The sequence below is a fragment of the Rhopalosiphum padi genome, chromosome 2 (assembly GCF_020882245.1).
Source record: "Rhopalosiphum padi isolate XX-2018 chromosome 2, ASM2088224v1, whole genome shotgun sequence".
In the NCBI taxonomy this organism is placed as follows: Eukaryota; Metazoa; Arthropoda; class Insecta; order Hemiptera; family Aphididae; genus Rhopalosiphum; species Rhopalosiphum padi.
The window spans coordinates 29364076-29377088 of NC_083598.1; the positions used below are offsets into that span (position 1 = coordinate 29364076).

A 13013-nucleotide genomic window follows, 5' to 3' on the forward strand; every position below is an offset into this window, starting at 1 on the left:
AATAATTTGTGAATACCTCATTATAAATTCCCCTTACTATGAAGTAAGAATTAATAAATAAATATCTTACATCTAAATTCTATAAAATATTAAATGTATTATGACTGTTATGATTTTTATTTTATTGGCATTAGAATAGATAATATGCATAGAAAATCATCAATTAGGTAATGGTGTCTGGTAAGCAGTATTGTAAAATTCTTAAGTAAACGTATTCAACTTAAAGTACCTATCATCGGTATTCGGTACGAATATACGATGCTGTATAGAACATTAGATTAAGTGCGCATAATCTGTTTGAATGTGGGTAACATTTTTAGCCTAAAATTACTACAGGTATCTAAGACTAATACCTATACTTTTTATCTTCAAATTACCATAAATCATTTGATTAGAGACTATAAAGCAGTGTTTCTCAACCGGTGTGTCACCGGGTAAATCAAAACGTGACGCAGGAAGTACTAATATTAAATGCACGAACCTTGTCAACACTTATTGTATGTCACAAAGTATGACAATTTTTAATAGTGTGTCGCCATAATACAAAGGTTGAGAAACACTGCTATAGAGCATAGATTTTTACTGATTTGTGTAAAACGATTTCAAAATTTGTTGATGTTAGGGTAATAGGTATAATTTATTTAAAATAGTTAAATATTCTAAAACTAGTACCAGTTGTAATTGCAACTACTGGATGCCATTGCATAATCAATTAAACACATCCCAATAGTAGTTTAGATGATTTTATTACAAATTTAATAAGTACTCAACAAAGAAGCTCTATTGACAATTGAAAACCTTTAATTTTTTGTAACATCTAAATACGCTTAAATTTTCCAATCAAGTTCAAATAACTGTTATATGTTACTTTATAATGAACACACGATACATGATCTAAGGAGACAGTGGTGACATGGTACAAGCTCCATTATTCTCGAATATAACATATGTAGTGTTTTATTATCATGAATTCATAATTATATAAATCAAATTGAGTGATGTTAATACTAATACTTGTTGTAAGTTTCAACTGATAGAGCAACAGACCAAGAAATACTGCTCCTATAAGTAATTATCATACATAAATAATGTTTATTTGAAGTTTGTCAAAAAAAAGAAACTGAAGATTTAAAAAAATCAAAATACTATTAAACCACAATTATTAACAAAATAACATTTTGGTAAAATAAAAACTGTTTCTATTTTAGATATTTTTTCACCCAAAAAAAGACAAGTTTATCTCAATGAAAAAAGTTTGGTTTGTCATCACTCAACAAAAAAATGAAACATCTTTGAAAATATTTTAGTTGTTTTATGCCATATTTAACAGCGATAGACTGAAGAGATGAAATGTATCCTCATAATGATCTCTATAGTGTACATTTTTATTGTCAAAATCATAAATGTATTTTGTGGTCAAGAATAAAAATAAGAAACTAGAACTATTTGATCTAGTACATTTATAATATTCTTTGAATTTCTTCAAGTAGACAAAATATATTAGATTAGTATTTAGTACATTTTATAAACATTTAAAAATTCTGTATAGGTACATACTAGTTTTAAAAATACTCAATAACTTAGTTTAAGTAAAATGACATTATCCATCATCAGTTATCACTAAATATAACACAAGATATAAATTTACTCTGAATCTATGTATTAATTGATTTTGTCTACTGTCTGACACTTTCAAAAGGAATATTTATAGTAAAAATAAAATGATACTTCAATTTTCAAAACTAGTTTATTTTAAATATAAATAATAAAAAACATTAGACATAAATTATATTCAAAATGAGTACAGCGCTATTTTTAAATACAATCAGAAGTAAAATGGTGGAATTCTTTTAAATTTTAAACAAATATTGTAACTATTTCCCACTAAATTAATCAGTCGCATTATAATTGTGTAACATATTATTAATTTATAATTACTCTACTTTTGCTAATAGTTCTGATTCTTTGAAAATTGTGTATGAATCATCTTCATCCAATTGAATTTTAGTACCGCCATATTCAGGTAACAGTACTCGGTCACCAACTTTAACATCAATTGGTATTGGTTTTCCATCCTTAAATTATAATAATTGATACAAATAATTATGAATTCATTGTATTTATTAATAAGACAATTTATGTACCTGATTTCTTGCACCGGGTCCTACAGCTACAACAGTTGCTTCGAGAATTTTTTTCGAAGCACTTTCTGGCAACATTATACCTCCTTTACTTTGTTTAACAGCGTCCAAACGTTTGACCAAAACTCGATCAAAGAGTGGGCGGAACTTGGTTGCAATTGACGCCTGTCCACATAAAGTCAAATTATTAATATGACAGATGCAAAAAAGACAATTACAATAGGATACATCACTTATTCGATATACATGTATGTAAATAGTACATACATTAATGTGCTGAATCGGCGAAACCACACACTCATTTACAAGTCTATCAAGTATTTTCGGAAAATAGCCGGATAAAATATTTTAATAGCAATAAAAAAAATCTTACCATTTCAATTGTGTAAAGCTTCTGATGGTTCAAACGGTCAAATTAAAGAAAAAGCGACGATTATCAAAGAATTGGAACGACGAGAGAATGAAAAGTGACTAGTGAAAATATTTAATTTAATGAATAAGTTTAGGACGTTTAGGTTAAAATAAAACCATATTATCCTTTATCCATACGTAACTTAAGTACGAGGATGTTATCAGACACTAGAAAAAAGTAAGGTTATATAATAATTTCCATGGAATAATTTGTTTTTTAAATAAAATATATTTTTATCCATTAATACATTTTTTAATACAATTTATGTGAGATGAGATCATTCATGACTGATGAATTACAAAATAATTTCATATTATAGATTGAAAATATATTATAAGCTGTGTGATTTAAAAATAACCGATTATAATATTTTGTCCTTTTAACCATCCCCTTTATCTGCCGTAACTCATAACATGTTCTATGCGTACAACTTTACTCCAGACAACTGCGACTGCTTGCTTCCGTTAACAGATGGCGTTACCCTCTGAAGAAATTTCTAGAATAATGAATACCTGTCTTATTTTTAAATTTAAATAAAATATTTTATCTATAATACTATAATAGTACGGAATAATAATAGGTATCTCAAATCTCCTAATTAATATTATATAATATATATAATCAACGAATTACCTTCACTGAGTAGTGAGTAGTTTAGCTTTGTAATATTTAATACTTTTAATTTGTTTACTTGCAACTTACAAATTTGTAACACTATTCTCATACTAGCTACCCCCTCAATTTCTAATTTTGTAAATAATGAATCATATGAAAATCACAATATAATATAGAAATAAAGTTGTAATTCAGTTTAATTCAATTTCTAATAAATATACATGTTTTTGTTATTATTTCTTTTGACTATACATCACTGAACCAAAATTACCTAAGCTACATGCTTAGGATAGAGGTCTGATTTATCTTATACTAAAATCCTTTAAATATGTTTTAGTTAGTGGCAGCTACAGTAAATTTACCATGTATATCAAAATTACTAAAATCTGTGGACACCTACCCACCAACAAAAGCATTTTATAAGTAATAACCAAAATAAATAATGTGTATTTGTCGATACATTTGAGGTAGGTATAAGATAGCCGCCACTAGTTTTATTGCTATTACGACAAAAATTAACCTAATATACTGTAAAAGAAAATATTTATTATATTATTCAGTTTAAATTTATTTTATTGATAATTCAAATCGATTGGTGCATAAATAGTACATACAAATAATACGTAGTATAATTATTATTTTCTAACCCCTAAAATATACTTATTTATGTAAAATGAAATTGTTTTTGAGTTTTGTTGCTTGATTTGTAAATATATCTTACTTCCATTTAACTGCATACTCAAAAATATCAGAACTTTTAGCATATTATATTAAATATAATATTTACGTATATGACTATGAAAATTTGCTTTAGCAAATCGTGTACATTTCAAAGGAAATAACATAAAAGACACTATACAAATATATATTATACATTAAATATATTGAATAGCAATGTTTTTATTAATATACCAATATGGATATGGATAACGCCAGATAGTGGTTAAAGTTAACACCGTAAAATAATTACACAAAATTATATTCAAATTGTTTATTTCAAAAAAATAATAAAATTAAATAATAAATAACAATACGTGTATACATAATGAAGTCAATTTAAACTTTCCAACTGTTTAACACTTATTTTACTTCCATTCACACCATATTTTGTTCAATGAAGAAGTACACATTTTTAATTAAAACTATTGTTGTTTTTCAATTCTAAATAATTTAAAATATTACAAATAGTAATTTCCTCAACAGTTGAAATTTACCCACAATAATACATGTTTAATCAAATGTATCATATTGTAGAGATATTAATTTGCTATAAAAAAAAATATAATGAAGCAAATAATTTAAATATTTTGAAAATCTCAAATTAATTAAATTTAATGCTTAGTATAAAAATGTATAACTCATAATAATTTGAAAATAAAATTATGAATTTAAATAGATTTTTTTTTTTTGTAAAAATAAAGTAAAATTGTCAGAATCTAGTGAAAAAAGAATTTGTCTTAGAGTTATAGTAATAAGAACATAATTATTTCTTACACAAAAAATCCTATATTCCTAAAAACTGCTTCCCACAATAACCAACTACTAATTCACACATTAAAAATATTTTAGTATCATTTTATTTATATGGGGTAAATAATCATTTACCTAACAACAAGGCACTATTCCATGCACCACATACTACTTTGACAATTTTCCTTAAATTGCATTTTAGCAATGGTGACAAATTACTCAAATTAATCATACGATCACAAGTTAATTGGTATGTCTTAATACCAAGCTGTTTGTGAGCATTCCACCCACAACCCCAAAGTATATTGTTCTTAGTTAAAACCATTGAATGTCTTGCCCCCAAACTCACTTGTTCGATATCTGTCTCTTCTGGCCAATTAATCAGTGCAGGTTCTGGAGCCATTATTATACCACCATTATCTGTAAAAATGTTATAAATTAGTCTTTAACTTTTAAAAAATATTTAAAACATCCAACATGATATTTCACCTGTTTTAACTATTTTGAATACGTTTATTAGTGCTGTAAACCAAATAAAGTCATACAAAACATTCAACCTTAAATTAGTTGATAATTAGTAACAGTATCAGATAGTAAAATACTAAAAATAGTTTGATTAAAATGCAAATAATTGTATATATAATTTATATTATTTTTAAAAATGGTCAAATACATATTTATTTCCATATCATTTATTAAGATATTAGCTGTGAAAATATGTATTACATATAAAAACATTTTAGCCAATGTTTTAAACCACTACCACAAGTATTAAATATTATAATTTATTGAATATATAATATAAATCATGAAATTCAAAGTATATTTATTAATTTTAATGACTTAATTAGCTCAATTTAATCTAGTACCTGGAGAATTTGAAATTCCTAATTGACCAGAATGATTCCAGCCCCACATGTAGAGATCATTATACTCTGTAATTGCAGCAGTATGCCAACCACCAGCAGAAGTATTAATCACTCGAATACCATCTAGAGATTTTAAAAGCCGTGGATAATCTTCTTCATTTAATTCACCATGCCCTAATTGACCTCGGCTGTAAGTATTATTGTACATTTTAAAATCTTAAATATACCAAGCTTTATAGTATTGGTATAACTGTTTATAAAATTGCATACAGTGTGCAATAAAACACTAAATACTAAATATTATGTGTTTAAAATAGCTTACCTACTGGATCCTTGTGTATATAGGCAACCAGTTTCCATTAAAATAATTATGTGTTCAAAGCCACATGCTACTTGAGTGACTTTGAATTTTGAATTGAATATTTTAGTTGGAATTGAATAAACTTCTATAATAACAATCACTTATTATAAAATTTATTAAAAAAAATAATTTTTAAATTAATAAATACCATTATATGTAACTGCTAGATGAATTGTATCACTACAGCATATATGATTTATAGGTGGTCGACTTTGATTTTTGGACACAGCAACGTGATCCTCTCTTTGTAATATTGAAGTTATATCATTCCACTTAAAATCACATTTTGAATATGACCAACAATTGCCAATTGAATCAATAGCTAATATATTTGATTCAGATGAAGAAATCTAAACATATCGTCCATGGTACAATTTAAGCTAAATACTCACAACTAATAAATATTAATAATAACTTACAGATTTAAAAGGACCATAACCTAAATCATCTAATATTTCAAAATTGATTGCTTTTTTGTTGATGAGGCCACTCATGACAATTTTACCAGAACCTTTAATTAAGTGTTCATTAATAAAAAAAATAAAAAATAAATAAATTATTAATTAAATTAAATACTTGTCAAAATAGAAGCAGTACTCCAAGAAAATGCCACTTGTAGAATTTCACCATAATTTTCTTCGTAGCCATAAGTATGAAAATCCAAGTCGACGCTCGATTCATTGTTCAATTGGTTGAACCCGTTAAATCCGCACCAAAACATACCCATGATGCTGTTTAAATATGAATCTAAGTCTGTTGTTGTATTGCAAGACATTACAATATAACAGAACAAGAAATAATTTACTATTTTACAAAAAAAAAAAAAAAATGCATTTTATATGATGGGCATTTTGTTCATTTTTTGTTTTTTTTTTTTTGTTTTTTTTTTTAAAATTTTTTTTGTATGTATATTAAATATATTTATTTATATATATATATTTTTATTTGAAGATTTATATCATATGAACACATGGGTAATTAGGCAACAGTTGGATGAAGAAGCCTTAATTTTTTCTGATCATTTTCATCAGTTTCATCATCAGCACAGCATTTATTTGATACTGGACTAGTCAGGGAATCTACCGATTCAATAGTGGAATGTCTGGCTTCAGTTGGCAATAGAGATTCTTTTACAATATTAATATTTTCTTTGGTTTCATTTTTGGTTGACATAGAATGATTTTCTTTTTCAGTTGATAATAGAGTATTTATTAGGTTGTTCGATTTATTTTCAGATGATGGGCTTCTACGAGATTCTACTGAACCCAAGACAAAAAGTTTTTCTTCATTGGACAATAGGTTTTTTTTAATGATATTATCATCAGTACAATCCTCAACACTACGTTTCCTAGATTTAGGGCTTTTTTGTGATTCTTCAACCAACTCTGATATAGAATTTCTACCCTCAGTTGATAATCGAGCAATAATTTTACTACCTACAGTATTTGGAATAGCTTTTTCTTTTTTCAACTCATCTGGTACATAATCCTTTAAATCTTTTCTTTTTAAATGGTTAACTTGTATATCCATTCCAGCTTTAAAAATGCTATGAGCTCTACTTTTCACCAATAAGCAGAAATCTCGGATATGAGTACTAAAATCTAATTGAACTACAGTGCCATTAGACTTTGATATTTCTAGACCAACAAACCAAACTGACGATGGCCTTCCCTGTGATTTTTCATAAGGTAAGACAAACTGGTCAGGATTTAAATGAGATCTTTGAACACATTCAATTTCTTCTAAAGATGTAGGCAAAAAACGAAGCCTTGATTCAACTAACCCTCTCCATTCAAGTAATTCTTCATCACAGTTTGCAAATACAGTTATGGCCAAGAAATATCTATATTTAGTGAAAAATTTAGATGGCTGAAAAATTTTTGACCAACTAGATTCTCCAGTTAAAATTTCTCCCATAATGTCTAAACTTGTTTTAAATTCATCTTGTATTATAGCAAGTGTGGAATGCGAAACATTAAAAGTTGAATTTTGTTGAGGATAAACTGGAGTTATAATAGGCATAACATGATTACGATCTGCCATGTTTACTCTTGGATCCCAAACTGGATATCCAAGATCCATAAAATATGATGGTTTCAATAATACAGGTTGAGGCCATTGCCACTTAGAAAAAATTAAAAAAAATTTGTGTATTAAAGTTGCTGGTGCTGCATTTGGATATAACTGGCATACTCTTGCAACTAGCATTGCCCAAGAAACTCCTCCCAGATATCCTAAGGCATTCGAATAAACTCTATGACGTTTAGCCCATAATTTTATTGCAATTAATGTTTTCTTAAAGGATTCTCGATTTGGAACTAATCGTAAAATAGAATCGGTTACACGACATCCATTTAAACTTCGTACACATTTAGGATTCAAATTTCTTAATAGATCATCCTGTTGCAAATCAGTATCTTCATGTACTTCTTTTAAAGCAAGACGTGCAAATAACATATCAATTTCAATGCCTTGTATTATCATTTTAATTACTGGAACAAAAGCTTCTTCAACAGCTCGAACATTGTTTATATTAGGATTTTCTTTCAACTTATTATAAAATGTTGCAAAATAATCAACTCTGGTTATATGTCTAGGGACAATGACAATTGCATCAATATCAGCACCTTTATGATAAACGCCAAGACGATATGATCCAAACGTGCATACTAATCCTCCAACATTTTCAGCAGTTATTTCAGGTAAATTTCTTTCCATACTTACTTCACGTATCCATTCTTTAGCCAAATTATTAAGCATTGATAATACTTCAAGCCTTTGAGATAAATCTTCATCAGTAGTAATAACTTTTTCTTTAGAAAGAGCATCATCTAATGATTTTGTTAACTGTATATCAATGTCTGTTGGAAGAGCATCACTTATTGCCGATGTCATTCCATACATTTTAAAGGGATTTTATGAATACTCTATTTAAAAATAAAAATAAGTATTTTAATTTTTAAATTACCAGTTAGTTAATATACAAAATCAATTTTTTTGATTTATCATATCTAATACAAATCACTGACATAATAAAAATAATCAGTCTATTACATAGTTTCAAGTAAAAATGTAACAGTTATATAGATACTAGATACCTATTTTATTCACGATCTCTGGGAATCAACAGGTTTTTGATACTTATATTTATCTGATTATTCAATAAGAGTGTCTTGAATAAGTCCTAAAATAAAAATAAAAAATAGATTGATAATAAATATTTAATAATAGTGTTAAATATTAATTAAAGATTATAAAATTAAACAGTGCATTAGTCAATAGCATTGAACATATTTAATATATTCAATTTAGGTAATTTATTTTATTGAAATATGTTGTCAAGTATATTGTGTAGTTACTAGTTACCTATTTAATTTTATAATTGTTATTAAGTATAAAGGTACAGTTTTCCTGCAGCATTTGGATACTGTGTTATGATGTAGCTGAGAAATTGTATTTTAACAAGTAAAAAAAAAATGTTCTAAATGTTTTCTTTAAATGCTTATACATGTTACTGTAAATGCTATCTCATTAAAGAGTAACCTCAGGCGGATGCTAGACTTCTGTGTATGTTCATGGCAAAGGAAACGATTATTTTTCCAAGTAAAGTAATCTCGGAAGCATCACTTTATTATTTTAACAACTGTCTAGCTTGAAATTGGCCAACATGATAAACTGATTTTTGACATGACCGATTATTAGAAATAAAAGCTGATAACAAAAATGGATATTTTGCGAGTTGTAGTCTGACTATACCCAATAAAAATTGAATGCCACCTGAGGTTATTCTTATATGCAAGATGTAACAGATTAACAGAGTGTAGTATTGTACATTAGTTTGCTTAGATATGATTTACAAGTAAGAGCATTCTGTATGAAATCTACATTATGACTGGTGAGTTAATTATATAAAATCTTTAAAATTATCAATATACCTACAGTAAGCTCTCGATTTTCTGTGTAATAGGGTGGGTGGCTGACATCAACGGAAAAGCAAATTTTGCTAAATTTAAATTGACACAAAAAATCAGTAACAACCCAATAACAAGTTGTTTTTGTTTAAAAACACTTTTTTAACTTAAGATTGAATTTTTTTCAACAACATTTTATCATATTTTTTTTGTATGTACATAGTTTGTTTTACAGAAGATCGAGGATAATCGAGAGTTCACTGTACCTAAATTTATATATACTTATAAACTTTAGAGAATTTTATCATATAATAAATGATTGCAAAACATTAAAAAATGATTTATTCTGTTATTCAAAACATTCTTGATTTGTTACATTTGATTTTTCGAACAAGGAATTTTTTATGTTACTTTTTCTAAAAAAATATCTAAATTATATAATTAATTAATTATGCTTCAAAACAATATACATTTGTTATGTTCTAGAAAAAAACATATTCATAACTAGGACTCAGAATAATAGGATGTATATTTATCCATATACTTTTGATTTATAGTAAACAAAGTAGCAAACTAAGGAAGAAATCCATTTTACACAATTCAAAACAAAATTGAAAATGCATATTTTGTCAATTTTAGAAAAAGTGGATATAAATATTATTATGTTTCTTAAATTGTATGTATTTATACATCCTATAACAGTCATTTTTATTTAATAACCTATCTATGTTTTTATAATTACTTATTAATTTTACATTAGTATTTCCTTTTCTAATGAGTTGTACAATGTAATACAATTTTAATTTCTCTACTAAAGAAGCTTTAATAAAAAAGTTATATACATTTTAACACGTTCGCTGCGGCTCAATTTTGTATACTAATACTCGAATTCAAAAATTCAAACGCAACACTGAACAAATTAAAAATAGTTGAAAATAAATGTAAAAATGACGCCTTATGGTGTCATCCTGCAGCAAACGTGTTAAGCACATATTTTATCTATTTTAATTTCTATAATTTTCAAACATACTACAATAGATTTATTATGCTCTTAATAAAATATACTATTGACACCATAAATCAAATTTTAAAAATGTATTCCAGAATGAATTTGTTAAGTTACAAGTGTATATTGTTTTGGATTGCATAATTTATTTATAACGATATGAGAGTTAATTATTATGGAACGTAATGGATCTGTAAGAAATTACACATCAATATTAAATTTTGTTTCATAACATTATTTTTTTTTATACGTTATGCAACTCCTTAATAACCATCATAACGGTTTATTAGATATTATACTCGTATATATAAAGAAATCATTCTTATACAAACATATTTTTATATTTTACAGCCATTGATTATAAATATAGTTTTTCTAATTAATAGGAAGGTACCACATATTATTTACCTATTGAAATAATAAAATAAATTGTTATTTATAATTTAATGTAAGTATCTATTAATTTATTATTTTATTAGTTGCACTCCAGGATAATTTTGGCAGTACCTACTTATGTTGGTAATTTACAAATTAGTGAATTAAAAAAATAAAAATTTAAAATAAATTTAACAGTCATTTATATTTTGTAATAAAATTTTAGTTTTTAAACGTTTACCTTGAGAGAAAAATAATGACTGGTAGAATATAGGTATTGAAATTTGTAATATTAATTTTTTAACTTGTTTTTAAAATATTAAGCAAATTAATAGGTACAATATTTTTTTAGATGCGATAAAAACATGCAATCAAAGTATCACATCAATTAAAATACCTATCTAATTATACTAAAGTAAACAAACGATATATAATATACAAAGTAGGTATTCACTCTCATTTAACTATAATACATAATAATATTAACTACTTATTTTTGAAAAAAAATTATAAGGGTACAATAATCATCAATATTACCCAAATAAAAAGTTTTTAATTTCATTAAAATTACATTAGTAGTTTTAAATGTGTTTAAAACCAAGTCTTAAATAAATAGTATCTACATTCTAAATTTCTCTCATCACGAATTATAAACAAAATATACCTAACCTAGCTGTACCGACATTTGAGTTCACGACCCGTGTTTACTAACAACAATGTGGTATTGAATTTAAGAATAGTAATGAATCGATAACGTCACACAACTCGCAATAGAAATCTTTCAAATGAAGTAGAATGGAAGTTACATCACGAATACAAAAATACCGGTGTTGTTGGTATGCTACTATAAACAATGTCGTCTTAGTTAGTACACGAACGACGTAAATCTTGTACCACAATACCACGCGACTTGTTGTCGATAAGACTCACGAACGGCTTTTGATTGCTTTGTCTCACTAATCTACGTCATGTAAATCTATAACAACGCAACTCACATACAAACAAACACACATTTCACACTACACGGGTGGAAATGACGGGACGGCGTTACAAGAACCACAAGGGCTCGTATGATAGGTACTTACTTATTACGGTTCAGCGACCGTCGGATGAGCGCGAAAACGAAAACGAGGTTCACTGTACACAGTCTACTTGTATGTTAAACTAATCAATACGATATTGCTGTGAACAATTTTGTCAAAGAAACAAGTCAAAACTGAAACTGGAACAATAACAACATAATTAGCAAACAACGGGAAAAATAAATAAAAAAACAACGTCCCTGCGCGCCACACAACAACCGGTGGGTACGCAATGGACTAAAAACGCGTACAACACAACGCCAAAACAACACTGTTCAGTGATTGGCAGTGGTTCGGAGTAGCAGTACTGGCACGTCGACGCGATTCGTTCGGTTGGTCGGTGAGACAGACGGTGTGAGAGAGACGGAGCGAGAAAAAGAGACGTGGCTGGCGGCCTTCCGTACCGTTTTTCTATTTTGCAGAGCGTTCTTCTTTCTTGTGCGAGAAATCGGAAACGACAAACAAAACGCTTGGCAGATCACAATATTATTTATTCACATAGAGACCATATTATTGTTTATTTTATGATTTTAAGACGACGAAAAAAAAAAGAAAAATAACACATTTACGGCCGCCTTGTACACGCCCCCCGATAACAGTGCGGCCGCGTGTTTGGTCGTGCGGCGGGGAGACTTGCAAGTCGCAGATGCCGGCGAATTGCGGCCTTGTTTCGTTGTGTTATAATAACAATAATAATGTTATGATCACAGAACAGAATCATGTTGTGGAGAGAAGATCTGATCTAAGAGTAATAGCCGCCTGCAGCAGATG

General features: G+C 27.5%; 3 protein-coding genes across 3 annotated transcripts; all 3 read right to left on the reverse strand.

The window, feature by feature from the left end:
• Window positions 1–1728: 1728 nt before the first annotated feature.
• Window positions 1729–2685, reverse strand: LOC132919736 (10 kDa heat shock protein, mitochondrial-like). Its single transcript, XM_060981544.1, has 3 exons — window positions 2515–2685; window positions 2145–2306; window positions 1729–2075 (listed from the first exon to the last, which is right to left on the reverse strand). The coding sequence occupies exons 1-3, from the start codon at window positions 2515–2517 to the stop codon at window positions 1935–1937; spliced, it is 306 nt and encodes a 101-aa protein (XP_060837527.1). The 5' UTR covers window positions 2518–2685; the 3' UTR covers window positions 1729–1934.
• Window positions 2686–4144: 1459 nt separating this feature from the next.
• Window positions 4145–6662, reverse strand: LOC132919734 (RCC1 domain-containing protein 1-like). The gene is made up of 6 exons (XM_060981541.1): window positions 6445–6662; window positions 6288–6379; window positions 6017–6218; window positions 5830–5953; window positions 5508–5695; window positions 4145–5058 (listed from the first exon to the last, which is right to left on the reverse strand). Exons 1-6 carry the CDS (start codon window positions 6641–6643, stop codon window positions 4766–4768), a joined length of 1098 nt encoding a protein of 365 aa, XP_060837524.1. The 5' UTR covers window positions 6644–6662; the 3' UTR covers window positions 4145–4765.
• A 13-nt stretch (window positions 6663–6675) lies between these two features.
• LOC132919733 (poly(A) polymerase type 3) lies at window positions 6676–12813 on the reverse strand. The gene is made up of 3 exons (XM_060981540.1): window positions 12246–12813; window positions 8967–9052; window positions 6676–8795 (listed from the first exon to the last, which is right to left on the reverse strand). The coding sequence occupies exon 3, from the start codon at window positions 8770–8772 to the stop codon at window positions 6847–6849; it is 1926 nt and encodes a 641-aa protein (XP_060837523.1). The 5' UTR covers window positions 8773–8795; window positions 8967–9052; window positions 12246–12813; the 3' UTR covers window positions 6676–6846.
• Window positions 12814–13013: the final 200 nt, after the last annotated feature.